Source organism: Columba livia, chromosome 4 (genome assembly GCF_036013475.1).
Source record: "Columba livia isolate bColLiv1 breed racing homer chromosome 4, bColLiv1.pat.W.v2, whole genome shotgun sequence".
In the NCBI taxonomy this organism is placed as follows: domain Eukaryota; kingdom Metazoa; phylum Chordata; class Aves; order Columbiformes; family Columbidae; genus Columba; species Columba livia.
This window is the reverse complement of record NC_088605.1, coordinates 6,373,336-6,389,633: the sequence shown is the minus strand read 5'-3', so window position 1 is coordinate 6,389,633 and position 16,298 is coordinate 6,373,336. Positions and strand designations below refer to the sequence as shown.

The following is a 16,298-nucleotide window of genomic DNA, read 5'->3' as shown; positions in this document are numbered from 1 at the left end:
CATTATCTCACTTCCAACTCCCACCATCAAACTCCTGTTGGGTTTGAGGCACTGCTTGGCAGTTGTCCTCCTAGCTCAGCCCCCTTCTAGGGTGTCATACACTGGGACCTGACTTCTGTCTCCATCAATGCAGAGTCTTGTCATGTCTGGTCTCGTTCCTTGGTGCACATTGACCTTCACCTACAGGTGAACCTGTTTTGGCAGGTGAGCTGCACTGGAGGATCTCCAGAGGTCACTTCCAACCCAAACCATTCTGTGATTCTGTGGTTCTTCCCTGAAGACCTTGTGCAGGAGACCCTGGTGGAGACACCTAAGAGGGGTTTCTGGGCCCACCCATGCAGTGCAGGAGGACTTTCCCGGAACAGGGTATTGCCATGTCTCTATTTTACAGTTCATGGCACCTTGGATACCTCTTGGAAGAGTGATAATGACCAGGAAAGATGTTTGGCCCTGGCCAGCTAGAGCAGTTTGTGTCCCAGCTTTGGGAAGGTGAGGATGGACCCAGGTTTGGGGACAAGGGGAATTTGCGTGGTGGCAGCTGCCTTCTCCTGCCATCTCCTTGGCTGCAGCAGCTCAGTCTCTGTGCAGCAGGATGTGACCCATGTTTCTATACTATATCAAAATTACCCTGGCTACGGTAGCGATGGATGAGTCAGATTAAAATGAAATGACCTGAGGAAAGTCATTTAGTTCAGTAATGTCCATTCCACCTCTGCTCTGACTTGTTTCCTCTTGCATCGAGATTACTTGAGACATGTATATCTGAGTAACAGCATTGTCATTTGCAGCTTGTTGCTCGGGGCAGGAATATACAATTCCAGCCCACAGGAATATTTTGTCTCAGTTTTTTTGAAGAGACTGATAGGAAATATCCCAACTGGAAATTTGTATTGGGTGTTGATGTTAACACATAATACATAATATTTTGAAGCCTTGTAGCTGAGTGTAAGCACAGCCAAGCATTTCTCCCTGTTACATCAGCCAGTGATTTTACCTTGTACTTGTGACGGACACTGATTGTACCTTGAGCTTTGATGAGGAACATCAGCAGTTCTGCCTGTGACCCTGCCTGAGAGCCGGCTGCAGGGCCATCAGCATCTCCTCCCACGGTGGTAAATGAAGAGACACCAGATACCACAGAATCATAGAAATACAGAATGGTTTGGGTTGGAAGGGACCTTCAAAGCTCATCCAGTGCCACCTCTGCCATGAGCAGGGACATCTTCACCCAGATCAGGTTGCTCAGAGCCCCGTCCAGCCTGGCCTGGGATGTCTCCAGGGATGGGGAATCCACCACCTCTCTGGGCAACCTGGGCCAGTGTTTCACCACCCTCATTGTAAAAAATTTCTTCCCCATGTCCAGCCTGAATCTCCCCTCTTTTAGTTTAAAACCATCACTCCTTGTCCTATCACAACAGGCTCTGCTAAAAACTCTGTCCCCATCTTTTCTTACAGCCCCTTTTAAGCACTGAAAGGCTGCAATAAGTTCTCCCCAGAGCCTTTTCTTCTCAAGGCTGAACAACTCAACTCTCAGCCTGTCCTCTTGTTCCATCCCTCTGATTATACGGTGGGACTCAGCTGTGGTTTCTGCCATGGGTTGTGCTGCAACGTGGAAGAGCAGCATGGACACAGCTCCTCTGAGGATGCCTCACCTGTCCCCGGAGGCAGCTGCCCAACACCTGGGTGTTGTGCTGCATCTCATGCCGCCTGCACGACCCGCAGCCCCAGCTCTCTGTGCTGGGAGGGAGCAACAGGAAACGTGGTGGGCGAGATCACAGGCATCGCTCTGGGGACAGAGATGTCTGCTAAGCCACAGCCCTCCTCCCTGCCCAGCCTCGCAGGGAGGGAACTTGGTTGCACCCCGTATTTTGTTGCCCAACCTCTTGGCTGGATGTTTTAGCCACAAGCAGAGAAGAGGAGCAGAATAAAATGACATGGCTGGGTAAGGTTTGCTCCATCATGCTCGCAGGGTGTGGGATGGGACATGGGCTGACCGCAACAGGCAGAGTGCTGGTGGCTGTGGAGGCGTCTGTTGCTCCTCATGCTCTGCATGGGGAAATTGGGCAGTTTTTGGTGTTCTCCAGCATAGAATCATAGAATATGCTGAGTTGGAAGGGACCCACAAGGATCATTGAGTTCAACTCCTGTCCCTGCATATGACAACCCAAAACTTCACACCAAGAACAGCTCAGGCGCTTGAAAAACTCTTGTGTTGCAAGACTTCTCCCATCGTTTCTGCAGCTGGGTGTTCTGCTGCGTGATGCAGAGACTCAGAGCACTTTGGGCAAGACAAAATTTAGTCCTTAATCATTGCCTGACCCCAAAAAAGCCAAGGAGACCATCTCACAGGCACCTGTGTCAGCCTTGCTGTGTTAGGGCTCCCAACCCCTCCAAGGAGCTTTTTGGAGAGGATGGAGAGGCCTTTGCCATTTGAGCAGGTTTCCTTTTCATTTTGACCAGCAGTTCCTTTCCATGAGTGACTCCTGTTAGAGTTTTGGGGTTTTTTATGTTAAATGAGCTAAACAGGTTGGTGGTGTGAGATCCTCCTTGCAACAGCACCTAGATATGTTGTACCTGGCAGAGATAAACTTCTTTGCTGATGTCATCCTTGGAATTTTTATGGAGTGTTTCACATCTGGTTTTAATTTATTAACTAGATCAGAGAGTGCAAATAGTGATAACGATATTCCCCTAATTAAAAGTGTGATGCAGCCCCCCCTTCACACACTTGGATACCTCAAAGGCTTACTGAAAAATCTAACTTTACCAGATAAAACACACGGCCATGGGAGGAATATTAAACCTCCTGCTCTATTGCAAATATGTAAAGCCTGGGGAGAGCTTTATTTTATGTGTAAGAAGCACTGATGTATTAAAGGAATCTTTCCCATAACAAGGCAGTAGAGAAGCAAAATACATCCCTTATACTGACATATTTTTAACTTGGTCTGACATGTGTTCCAGTTAACCGGGTGTTGCAATAACAAATATTTGTACATAATTCCACAGAAGCTGCAGATCTCACCCTGAGTGCATGCAATATAGATATACTGATACACGCAAATATTTGTAATTTCAGCAAATAATATTTAATGAATGGCCAGGAATAATACTAAATAAAAATTATAATAATATTAAACAAACCTTTTCTGCTTTATATAAACCAGGAATGTAATATATTACTGTTTCTGGTTTATTGAATGAAATGTGATGAAGTCAGGAACACACAGGCAAGAAGTACTGAGAACACCTGAGAACATCTTTTTGTCCCCAATGATTTTTTCTATAGATATCTGTCAATCCATATAACTGTCAATATGCATATAATAACACACATGTAGCTATATATATTATATATAACATAATACATAAAAATAGTATCTATAATTTGGCTATATGTAATATATTTAAATGCGGTATGTAATAAGTAAGTTATAACTATATTGAATATATTATAAAATAATGCATCTAACTGTAATATATAAGTTCTAGTATAACTAGATATAATAATACATAGTTATAAAATTGTCAATATAAATAACTGCTATGTGATGCAATATTTCTATATTTTTCTATATTGAAGCCTTCTGAAAGCCGGGGAAGAGACTTGCCCGTGTCCCCAATCGGGGACTTCTTTGCAGTTTCTGGGACGTATCTGGTTTTATATGGTGGCAGAAAAAGACATGCAGAAATGCTGATTTCACAAGTCTGGTCCGGATGCCTGGAAGTCCTGCTGTGAATCTATTCTTCCTGCCAGAAGGAGATATTTAATAAGCAGCTACCGTGCACGAAGCCGTTCTGGCCAAAGATAAATTGGAAGGAATTTAAACACCAGCCCTGCATATCTGTCTCTCCCTTTGCACACATTTCAAGTTTAATAATTTAATAGATACGTTACTAGTCCTTTCCCCATTAGTGTGCTTGACTCATCTATGTTTATGACTCTGAAAAATTATTTATTATTTATGTATTTAGGAGCTTTAAAATCAGATATAACTTCCCATCTCGTGTCACTGGCCTGTTTTCAGCTGAATGTTTTCAACTGCACACGATTTATATTTACTTGTTTGTATTACAAAATCACAGGTCGCCCACAGAAACAATGACTGGGCAGGTTAAAAGAATAAGGAAAAACTGGGCACTGCCAATATTAGATCAGCAACTGAGATGTTCTGGAAGGACTGCCAAATTTTTAAAAGTCCTTTTACAGAAGTTTTACAAAAGCATTAAAACTATTTACTGTGATGCCTGAAATACATGTATTTCTGCTCTGCTCTCTGTTCCTTGAATATTTTAATGCTTTCAAGACATGCATGCACTGTTTATTGACAGAACAACTGCAGTCTTTTTTATAATACAGAAGATATTCTATATGGAATACAGAATATAAATAGAGAATACAAAATAATAGAAAAGAGTATGAAATAATAATAATAATAATAATGGATTATTGCAACATGTTATTTCTGACCTCTTTTACAGTTTCTTGCCTGATGATTCATGGGATGGGCACAACACAGATAACACTTTGTACTTGAAGCCACAGATCTGCAAAAACCCCCTTGTCCTATTCGAAGGCCTTTTGTATCTGTTCAGTTTTTAGTAGTGTCTCCTTTTGTTGTTTAAGACGACATCATTTATTAACCGCTGATTGAGTGCTTGGGGTTATATAAAAAAATGCCATTATTTTCCCTGTGAAAAATCTGTGAAACAGGTGTCTCTTGCAGTTGTGAAACCTGCTGCTAAAATCTCTTCGAGTTTCACTGTCTTAAAACATCCTATGGATGATTACAGGAATTACTACATTTTTTTGGTTGTTTCCATTGCTAAACTGCCTAAACCTGTGCTTCAAAAGGCCATGTAGCATCTTTGGCTTGCTGTCCTCTCCTGTTTTCATTGCAGGCAGAGAGGTGATGCGGAGGTGTGGGTTTGTTTGTTTGTCTGTTTGCGTTCTTTCCAGTTTACAAAGACACAATGAAGCCAAATTGGGGAATTCAGGATCTGAGCAGATTCTTTGCTGCCTGCTACAATTATTCACAGGTGGGCACAGAGCCAAGGGGTAAATCCCCGTCCTTCGAACAGGTTTTACTGAAGCAGGGATAATCGGTGGCTGAAGTCTACCAAGGCAAGATGGTGTCGTCCCAGGGGGGTTTCAGTGAGGGTCACACGCACTGTGGGGATGGTGTGAGGGTGGGATGGAGGGAGGAGGAATGGACCAGGCAGGGTTATCCCCGAGGCTGCTCACCTTCCTGTGGGAGAGGAGATTGGGCTGTCACAGCCTTTCGCTGCCCAGACCCGTCCCCGGCTGCTGGGCAGTGGGAGGTCACCTCCTGTGCTGGGCGAGAGGTGGGAGAGGGGAGGCAGGGATGGATGTTCAGGTCAGGTGGGAAACCCAGCCTGGGAAAGCTTGGCTCAGCGTTGTCCACAGCAGCTTTATCGCTGCATCATTTAGGGGAAATATCCATCTCAATGAGCAGGCATGGCCAGATTTGAGACCAAGTCCTTCAGAAATATCTTATATTGCAGTGGAGAGCAGCAGCGACCTGTGGTTGGGAGGGGAAGGAGGGTAAGGGCAGAGGGATGCTGCTGTGCCACTGCGATGCTTCACACCCACACAGGTTCCTCTCATGCCTGCTTTGTCCCAGCCCTGGGGACTCTGGAGCCACATCAGCTCTTGGCTTGTGGGCAGCTGTGAGGACACAGGCAATGGGCAGGACAGGAGATCCCTGCTGCTTCCCCAGCAGTAAAAATAGCCGCTGGACTTCCCACCCACACTGGGGACAGGAGGCATCTGGAGCAGCTTCCCCTTGCACTCACTGCTGCTGATATGGCCTTGCTCTGGTGCCTGTATTTTGGCAGAGATGAGGAGCTGGGGATGCACCTGAGAGTGAGCACCCACCGCCTGTGCTCAGCAAGGCGCCAACTTTCCAGCCCCACATCAGCCTTGCAGTCCTGGACAGGGGCTGAGCCTTGTTAACCCATGTTCAAGGTCTTGCACCTGGGCTGGAGCGACCACCAGTATCAACACAGGTCGGGGAGGAAGGAATGGAAAGGGGCTCTGTGAAGAAGGACTTGGGGGTACTGGGGCATGAAAGACGGGACATGAGCCAGCAACGTGCGCTTGCAGACCAGAAGGTAAATTGTATCTTGGGCTGTATCAAAAGCAGTGTGACCAGCAGGTGGAGGGAGGTGATTCTGCCCCTCTGCTCTGCTCTGATGAGACCCCACCTGGAGTCCTGTGTCCAGATCTGGGGTCCTCAGCACAGGACACACATGGACCTGTTGGAGAGGGGTCAGAGGAGCCACAGAAATGATCTGAGGCTGGAACAGCTCTGCTGGGAGGACAGGCTGAGAGAGCTGGGGTGTTCAGCTGAAGAAGGCTCTGGGGAGACCTTATTGTGGCCTTTCAGTGCTTAAAAGGGGCAGATGGGAAAAATGAGAAGAGACTTTTTAGCAGAGCCTGTTGTGATAGGACAAGGGGTGATGGTTTTAAACTAAAAGAGGGGAGATTCAGGTTAGACATGAGGAAGAGATTTTTGACATGGAGGCTGGTGAAACCCTGGCCCAGGCTGGCCAGAGAGGTGGTGGATGAACCATCCCTGGAGACATCCCAGGCCAGGCTGGACGGGGCTCTGAGCAACCTGATCTGGTGAAGATGTCCCTGCTCATGGCAGGGGTGGCACTGGATGAGCTTTGAAGGTCCCTTCCAACCCAAACTTTTCTATGATTCTATGAACATCCCTGGGGAGACCTACCCTGCTCCTGGCATCGCTCGGGGCTCAGCGCACACAGACATTGCTCAGGGCAATTCTCTACAGCTCTGCTGAGCTGCTGGGCTCAGGGCCAGGTCCCGGCTGCCTCTGTTTGCTCTAAGCAGTGTTGTTGGCCTTCAGGCTGCTCCAGGTGTTTGGCCTTGGGTGTATGGCTTTGTCTGGTTTTCCTCTCCCACTCCTGGATGTTTTCAGTCTCCTGTGGGAGAAGATGCTCTCCCAGACCTGCTCCCCCCAAGCTGTTTTTCTGCTGTAACTCTTGCTTGGGCAGAAGCCGTGGCTCCTCGCTCACCACTCAGCCATGTTGTGCACCAAGTGCAGATGCGAGACACCAGCCTACAGAGCCAAACAGCTGAGCAATATATTCACTATTTCTAATGAACGTGCCTGTACAGGGCAAGCTATACAGTGACCCACCCTTGCTGTCTGCTGGTTGCTTGCAGAGTGTTTGTTAGCAAAGTCTTACCAACCAGTGTCAGCAGAAGCAAAGGAAAAGCACCTTTGTGATGTCCCATGGGTGGAGAGGAGAGCCAAGAAGCTCTCAGAGCATCTTTCCAGCCCATCTGAGCCCCCTCAGTACACCAGCCCCGGTGCAGAGCCAGCTGTGGTGTTCACCCTGCTCAGCACCCTCTGAAAAATGCTCCACGTGCTGCAGGATCCAACCCAGTCCAATTACCAGCTTTCGTGTCAAGAAAAAAGGTTAAAGTCATGGTCCATCACAGGAAAGAAATGTCTGTCTGCCCCCTGTAACACCCTTCCCGGGTCACATCCAGGCCGGGCTCAGCACTGTGCAGGGGAGGGTCCGTGGCTTCTCCCTGCACGCCCAAGGCAGGGGGAGCTGCTGGAATTTACTGCCTGTGGATGCGAAGCCACAATCTCCGTCGCAAACCTGGGGAGAGATGGTGTCCATCAGCCTCAGGACCTTCTCTTAGCTCCCCATCCCACTGTCAGGCTGTCCCAGGGCCTGACGCCCCTCATCGTCCCCTGGGGCTGGTGGGATGCTTACGGTAGAGGCGGTACGCAGTGGGGACCAGGCTCAGCAGGAGGACCAGGACACTGGTGGCCAGGGGGACCCAGACAAGGGGGCTGCAGGCACCTGGAGAGCAGGAGGGAACATGGTGTGGAGCTTCACCCAGTTCAGCAGCCAGCATCATCCTGTCCTGGCAGCTTTTAGGGATGAAGTGTGGGGTGAGAGGAGAAAAAAGCATGGCAGGTCCTCAGGAGGGGTGGAGGATGTGACCATCACCCTGGGGTATCTCTTGGAGGTTCTATTGCACCCCAAAGGCATTGCAGAGAACTTAGCTATGAGTCACGATGAGGAAGAAATATTTTACACTGACAGTGGTGAAACAGTGGCCCAGGTTGCCCAGAGAGGGGGTGGATGCCCCATGCCTGGAGACATCCCAGGCCAGGCTGGATGGGGCTCTGAGCAACCTGATGAAGATGGGTGAAGGTGTCCCTGCTCATGGCAGGGGTGGCGCTGGATGAACTTTGAAGGTCCCTTCCATCCCAAACTGTTCTGTGATTCTGTGATTCTATGATTCTATGAAATACGTCCTGGCCCCTAAATCCTTGCATATCCCAGCAGACTGCTCCTGAAGGCTGAGATCACCTCCAACCAGAGCAGTGGGTCTAGGTGTGCCCGGATGCCTGTCCCAGCAGGGTCATGCTCTGGTTGCCCCCGCCCCAGGACAAACTCTGGCTGAACCTTGGAGACCCCAGGAGCTCAGCAAACCCCTTTTGCAACCCAGCTTGGTGCCGTACCTTTCTTGCTGACAGCTTTGCTTTTGGTTACTCTTCGCACAGGCTTTGTGGAGAGTGGTGCCTCAGTGGTCTTCGGAGGAAGAGGCAAAACATCAACTGGTGGAGAAGAGCATGGTCAATATGGCACTGAGTTCAGTGGAGGTTCCAAACAGCAGGCAAGAAGGGCTGGAAATTTTGGCTTTTAAAATCAGCCTCATCCAGGGACCTTCCCAAAGAACTGGGTCACCTAAAGCGTCTGGGAGCTGGACCTGAACCTCTTGGTGGCCACAGAAGTTACCAAGATCTTGCAAAAGCTTTAATAAAACAATGTACCAGACAAACAAAAGCAGAAGGTTAAGAAGGCAGAAAGGAAGCTTCCTTGGGCTACATTTACTGCCAGGTACCATCTCATCAGCATTGCATGAATTCAAGGGTAGCAGAAGATTTCTGTAGCACTGGGAGGTTTTAAGAGCTCTCTGGATCTTTTCCATACTCAGATTGCTCTAATCTTTGCTCAAAATTGGATTTTTTTTTTTCCTTATAAAATGAGGGCAGGATTTATTATTCTGTGAATTACAATGGAGTGCATTTAGTTTTACACTGGTCAGGAAAATATCCCAGTAATGTAATTGAATAGCTGTATCTCTGCTTAGACTCCACTTATTCACAATTTTAGGTGATTCAAAACCGCTTTTGTCTGCCTTTATCCAGTACTAAAATTTCTACGGAAACCACCGTTCTTTTACGTGGAAATATGAGGTATCAGGTGTTTGGGATTTATCTGGACAACTTCTCCCTTACATTGTAATAGACTTAAAGAAAAGGAACTTAAAGACAATCTGTGCTATCGTGTGTACCGAAGGAAAAAACGAAAATATCAAGCAAAGCCTGAGTCCTCCCAGAGCACCTGCTGATGTTTAGTTCTAAATTGGAGTGTCCTTGATCATTCTGCTTTTCAGCCCTGTTTTTCATGCTTTGCTTTGCACAAAGATATGTGTCCAGTTGATAAAAACCAGTTGCCCTTTATCTCTAAGCAGTTTTTCTTCGAGCCGGCAAGAATCCAAAAGCAATTTCTCAGCCAGCTCAAGGTGCAGGGCATATGTGGGACAAAAAAAAGCAAACAACAGAAAGATTGGGGCAATGGGGATGATTTAAAGTCAGCAGCCATAGCTGCATGTTGGTTAAATAAGTTATTTTTCTCTCTAAAAGTCTGCAAACTAATGGCTGAAACCTTCTTTAAACACATTAGCTTTTCTACAGCACCTCCTGCTCAGTAGTCCAAGGGAAAACGGGCAAAAAAGAGCTGCTGTATGACCCAGGGTCTGTAAAGCATCATCCCCCCAGTGACACCCACAGACAGCTCTGATTTCTGGCTGGAGCTCCCCAGTGATGGTGGATTGTGAGATTTGAGGAATAAATTGCAATCCAACCCTTTATGAGATGGACAGGCTTGAAACCTGTGGCCAGAGCCACCCCAGCGATGCGAGGGGTGATGCCCTCCAGCCTGGAAGCTGCTGCTCTGGTGACTTGGAGGAAGGGGAGGGAAGAACCGGGGTGCAGAGGACCCGGGAGCTGAGCAGGACATCCAGCCTCTCATCCAAAGTACCATGGGGGATGAGGAGAACATAGGGCAGGCTCCCTAACACAGGCTGTCCCTCCCCTCTGCTCTGCCCTGGTGAGGCCACATCTGGAGTTCTGCATCCAGTTCTGGGCTTCCCACTTTAAGAAGGACAAGGAATTACTGGAGGGGGTCCAGCGGAGGGCTGCAAAGATGCTGAGGAGTCTGGAGCATCTTTCTTACGAGGAAAGACTGAGAGAGCTGGGGCTGTTCAGCCTGGAGAAGCTGAGAGGGGATCTCATCAATGCTTATAAATATCTCAAGGGTGGGTGTCAAGAGGATGGACCAGACTCCTTTCAGTGGTGCCCAACAACAGGATGAGGGGCAATGGGCACAGACTGAAACACAGGAGGTTCCATCTGAATACGAGGAGACACATCTTTCTTTTGAGGTGCCAGAGCCCTGGCCCAGGCTGCCCAGAGAGGTTGTGGAGTCTCTTTCTCTGGAGACATTCAAACCCTCCTGGACACATTCCTGTGTGATCTGCTCTGGTGAACCTGCTTTAGCAGGTGGGCCGGACTGGATGACCTCCAGAGGTCCCTTCCAACCCCAACCAGTCTGTGATTCTGTGATATAGAGCTTGAACACCTCCCCATGGAAATCCTAAAACACTAGGACCAACACAGTGCTCAGGGCATGATCGCAGCAAAGCAACAGCTGGTAGCAAAAAGACTGTCACAAGCAGCTGACCTAAAATACAGCTTTTTTTTCCTGGATTTTCTGACTTATCTGGTCTCGTAGGCCCCTTCACAAAACCCCAAGGCCCCAATATTACATCTCAAAATTGAGAAGGATCTGCCAACACACATCACCCCTTACTTAAGGGACCTCATCACACATTTTGGAGCCCTGGTAGTGATGCTTACCCACACCGAGATGTGTCCCACTGCCCAGGAGGAGTTGGAAGGACTGGGAGATGGAGCAGTAGTAGGTGCCATTGTCCGAGTCACGGAGCTGGCTGATGCGCAGGCTGTACGAGCTGTGGGAACTCGCCCCTTGGACACTAAATTTGTCTTGGCTGATGTTTGTGCCATATGTGGCTTTGCCCAACGGGTTGGAAAACACCAAGAACTCAAAATTTTGCCTCTCCTGGCTCCAGCGGTACCAGTACACACCCGTGTGCTCCTTCTTCAGTTCACAGCGGATTTCTGTTTTATTGTTAGTTTGGGCTAAAATATGCCCAGGAGTCTGGGATAAAAGTAGATTTGTACAGAAACCTAAGAGAAAAGACAGTAATACACAGTTACTGTTTTTTATTTTCATTACTTTTCTTCCATGCTATGTACAGATTTTCTTTGTGGGCTTAATTACATCAAGTAGTCACAGACCTGGGGATCACACGAGCGAGAAACAGGAGCATCATTATCAGGATGGCCCCACATTCCCTAAGAGGCTTTTTTTGGGTTTCTCAACTATTTTTTGCTCAAGCCCAGTTATGGAGATAGAGTTTGCCCTATAAGCACATCTAGAGAGGAGGCTCAATGTCAGGGAGAGGGATGGAGGGGTGATTTTGAGGGTGTCCTTGGGGGTCTATGTGCAGGGAAGAGCATCCCCACCTGTGCTTATGGATGTCCCTCTCCTGCTCTCCTTTTCTCTCATTGTTTTGGAGAGGCTTCACCCCTATTGTAATAGATTTTTTTTGAGCCTCTTATTTGCCAGATTTTTGTTCTAACAGAAGCAACACCAATAAACTTCAGATCACATCTCAGATGCAGAAAAAGACCAAAAACCATTCAAAACATCTCAAAATGAGCCACTTTGATATTAGTTTTCAGACTATTATTTTTATATGAATTTTGAGACCTGGGGAATGAGAGGGAGTGAGGGGTAGCGGTGGGGTTGAAAGCTTCTGTCTGACATCGCATCACGGTGTTTGGGCTTTGCAGCTTTTGTGGAAATTATCTGAGTCGTGTTCGGCCTGGGCAGATGTGAACAATGTCTGTGTGCGAGAGAGGATGCGTCCTTGCGGAAAGGACAACAGGTAACTTGTGATCCCTTCTGTTCAGCAAACACTCCTACAAAGTGGCAGATACTCCAAGACCAAGTGAAAAACAGCCCTTTGAAGATAAGGATGCTCTTGCTTCCCCCGTCTGCTTCCCAGACATTTTTACAGCTACACAAACAGCTCAACAAAATACATTTTCGGGGGCTTTTTTTTTTACCTTAAAATGTCCGTATTCCTTCAAAATCCCAAAGCTGCTGATGGTGGTTGTTGCAAACAGCCTTGTGGAGCCCTGCAAACCCAGCGGTGCTGGAATGGGTTTGCATGACCACAAGAACACCTGAAGCCACCCCCGTGGCCCACATCCCCCATGTCCCCGTTGGGGACAGAGGATTGACACAGATCCAGAACCCTCCTCTGTCCCACAGCAATGACCCCATCACTGCCGGGACCCTGCAGTGACGAGCAGCCTTCAACCTAATATTGCAACGCTGAAATCCAGGTGTTGCACAACAGCCGCAACATTTCACTACATTATTTATGATAATGTAAATGTCTCCTTATTACTAAAATTTTCAGGGTTTGGAGTGCAATCCTCCCAAACTTTGCTCTGGCAAACACCTGTATGTTTTTTTAGGGGATGAAATGTGTGCGGCTGTGGGACACGGTGGCCTCAGGGTCCTCTTGGCTGTCCTGAGATCTGGCTCCGCTAGCTTTGGAAAGTTAACCCCCCATGAAAACCTTTTGCTCAAGCTGTTGGAGGTGAATCAGAAGGGATGAGAGGGCATCCTGGGAATTGCTCAGCTCTGCTCTGAGCCAGAGGTTGAGCTGCAGTTGGGGTGGAGCTGGAGCAGAAAAGCTCAACCTCCGCTTCACCTTCATCCCCCCAAATATCCCTGTTCCCTTTTCTGGTGTATATTTGCACAGGGGGACATGGGGAATCGGAGTGCGATGGTTTTGTTTCCACATGCTTGGCCAGACCAGCTTGCAGCAGCTCAAAAACAGTCTCTGTTCCCTTTGCATTTATAGGGCAAATTCTTATTTATTGGGGTTTTTCTCAGCAGGGACCCTAACATATAAATCTATACGATATTATTACCTGTATATAGGCATCGATAAAGTGTATTAGGCTGTTTGCCGCTAGATTGGCTGTGTTACGCCATGGCTGGATCACCACCATGTGCTGCAAACAGAGCTCCCTGCAGTCCTGACAGCATCTAGTGAGGATGCTGGGTGGCTGTGGACCCAGGCTGGGCAACATCTGGGGGTCGAAACTTGAGCTGTCACCCTAATATATACATTTAACAAGTATTTCATACTCCAAACATTTTCTACATAAGAACCAATGACACAATTTGTGCTGTAAATGTAATTTTGCCACTTTGCCGTAACATTGACTGCATATATTCGGTCCAGAACTCCTGCAACCTGCCTGCAATAGGCAGAAGGTAACACAGTTTTATAACACACTGATTCCAGCTGGGGCCCTTGGGAAACTTTCAGTCCTTGGGTAGGTTTAGAAGAAAAATTGATGGATCTTTATTATCTTTGTATTACACAGGCAGCAGAGATAGGTGCTACTTTAACTTCTCCACCAGCAGCTTCCCCCAGTCCGTCTGCAGTAAGAGGATGCAGCAAAAACAAACTCTGAGGGGTCTCTGCCACTGTATATATCTATATATCTATATATCTACATATATACAATATATATATATTTATGTATATATGCACATCATTATATATTGCACTATAAAGGGAAGAGAAGAAGAGAAGAATAGACTATTTCAGTTGGAAGTGACTTAAAACGATCAACTAGTCCAACTGTCTGACCATTTCAGGGCTGGCCAAAAGCTAAATCAAGTTATTAATGGCGTTGTCCAAAATTATGTGGTGACATAGCCTATAGATCTATCCTGTGCCTGTATATTTAAAGTTTCCATCACACAGATGCCATGCAACGCATCCCACATGCTGGAGCAGGCTGGAGGAAAGGCTACAACCTGATTTTAGCTGCCCTCAACCCTTAAGAGACGTGTCCCTCTTACCTGGGATCTGGAAGCAGATGCAGAGATGGAGCCAAAGCTGGGCCATGGAATCAACAATAGAGGGGTTTTGGTCCAGATCTCCCTTTCCACGTGTGGTGGTGGGGTTGGCTTCACCCCAGGAGGTTCTTCCCTGTCTCCATGCAGATGTCTCACCAACAGCTGCTGAAGAACATCTGCCGCGGCAGCTTCTTCTGCGCCGAGCCCTCAAACCAGGTGTGCACCAAGGCAGCAGCCCCACACTGGATCCCCCAAAATCCCCTTTAGGAACTAAACCCCCAAAACTCATTGATCTTTAATAATGATTTCTTCATATCTCACCACCTCGCTTTTCTTCCTTCTTTTAATCTAGCTCCGTGCAATTAAAAAAAACCAGAAACGTAGGAGCTTGGCGTGAAAAATAAAAGCAGGAAAGGATGAGTTTTGGCTGTTTTCTCCTCTGTTGAAATCAAAATGCATTCAAAATAAGGAGAAGGTGCAATTTGAGCTGTGGGATTAGGTTCTTTGGCAGAATCATTAGCAGGAGGTGTTTTTCTCCGGGCCTGGAAAATGCTGAACTCCAAATGAGCTCACCATAAAGAAGAGGCGTGAGGCATCACAGAAAGCTTTGAAGCCAAGAGCAAGAAACCTCAAACAAATTTAGTGGCTGAAAAACCACAAAAATAAGGAAATTCTGCTGGTGCTCCCCACCTCGGTGCTTTGGTAGCTGCAGCACTGCACAGCTCATACCCAGAAATATCAAAATGATAGATAAAATACCAGAGTGGTTTTGAAACGCCTTTGAGAATAAGAGATTTGAAACACTTGGGGTTTAGGATTTGAAGAGTGAAATATGTGATGTGAAATTACAGGGGTGAACTGGTGTCAGAAGCTTCAATATTTCCATGTTTGGGAAAAAAGAAGTAAGTTATTTATTAATTTTTAAAATTCACTGCCCCCTTGGCTGCCAAGAGGGGTTTGTGTTTCTTTTATGCCCTATTTCTGTCGATGCTTGCGGTCTTTACAAAGCCTCAGCATCTCCCCAGGGCTGGCTCCCTAGTGAGGGGGAAAATCCCTGGGGGGGTCTCATGTGGGGGCACCACAAAACCTCCCCTGGGGTCTGAGTTGGTGGAGGAACAGGAAAAACGATTTTGCATCTTGTGCTGTGCAATTTTTGGGTCCATTTTGTACCAGATTTTTCCATGCTGCTCTGACACATCCCCCCCCCCATTTCTGTTGACAATAATTTCCTGCTCAGAGCGGGTTGCTAACCACCAAACTTTGCCACCAAGGGCTTGGCTGCTGAAATTCAGGGTCGGCTGAATCGCTCCTTAACTCTTTCCTGGCAGAAAAAATAATCATTTTGGTGCTTTCAAACACATTTTGGTGCTTTGAAGGGCTTGTTTTCAGAGCTGATCCCACAGTGTGGGGTGCAGCAACCCCTGCTTCTCCCCTCCCTACCTCCTGCTTGCCTTTCCCCTCACTCCCAAATTGGGACCTCTCCAGAATGGCTGTAGGTACCTCTTTGTTTTTTTTTGGGGGGGAGAGGGACGTTGCTTAATATGAGAAATTCCACTGCAAATGAATTTTCCCTTTATCTTGCGGTGAAGTCAGTGAGCTGAGCCCGATGTCCCTGGCTGCTGCAATGGCTGCATCCCCCTTTTCTCACTGCTGCTGTCACCTGGAGCATCTTCTGGCCTCCTGGCCAAGACCAAAGTGCTCCCAAAGGTGGCTTTTGTCACCATTACAATTTTGGACATAAGGCTTGTTGCACAACGCTGCTGCAAGTCTGGTGGCACTGGGTTGTCTAAGCAGATACACTGGGTTGTCTAAGCACATATTTTGTCTTGGGAGGGTTCCCCAAGCCGTTATAGCAGCTTCAGATATGTTTCCCTGCAGAGCTTTTACCTATAGGCCATCTCCTATAGAAAAAATACCCAAGTATTTGCAATGTAAAAGCACAATGTATGTGCTGGAACAGGGATCCATCTTCAGTTTTTGTTGAAGCTGCTGTTTATACACAGTTGAGCTATTTACCGGCAGCCAAGCTGTTCTCAGGACTGGGTGTTGCTCTGCCAAGAAAACATTTTGGAGGTGGGATGCCTTTGTCTGGCAGCCCAGCACCAACAAAAATAAAAGCGCCGTGGGAAGGTGCAGGAGAGCAGCTGCTGTTTATACCATCCCCACATGGTTTGGGGCTCCTG

At 47.4% G+C, this 16,298-nt stretch overlaps 1 protein-coding gene and 1 long non-coding RNA gene across 3 annotated transcripts; one reads left to right on the top strand and one right to left on the bottom strand.

The window, feature by feature from the left end:
• Positions 1-4,300: 4,300 nt before the first annotated feature.
• CD8B (CD8 subunit beta) lies at positions 4,301-15,330 on the bottom strand. Of its 2 annotated transcripts, XM_005509954.3 has the most exons (5): positions 14,119-15,318; positions 10,998-11,348; positions 8,535-8,630; positions 7,777-7,866; positions 4,301-7,659 (listed from the first exon to the last, which is right to left on the bottom strand). In XM_005509954.3, exons 1-5 carry the CDS (start codon positions 14,402-14,404, stop codon positions 7,619-7,621), a joined length of 864 nt encoding a protein of 287 aa, XP_005510011.2. In that variant the 5' UTR covers positions 14,405-15,318; the 3' UTR covers positions 4,301-7,618. The 2 variants fall into 2 exon arrangements, with proteins under 2 accessions (XP_005510011.2, XP_021153479.1); XM_021297804.2 differs by lacking the exon at positions 4,301-7,659 and having other exon boundaries at positions 7,782-7,937; positions 14,119-15,330.
• LOC135579315 (uncharacterized) lies at positions 5,978-12,149 on the top strand. The gene is made up of 3 exons (XR_010472033.1): positions 5,978-6,135; positions 8,577-8,913; positions 12,018-12,149. It is a non-coding gene; the product is annotated as an uncharacterized LOC135579315 (long non-coding RNA).
• Positions 15,331-16,298: the final 968 nt, after the last annotated feature.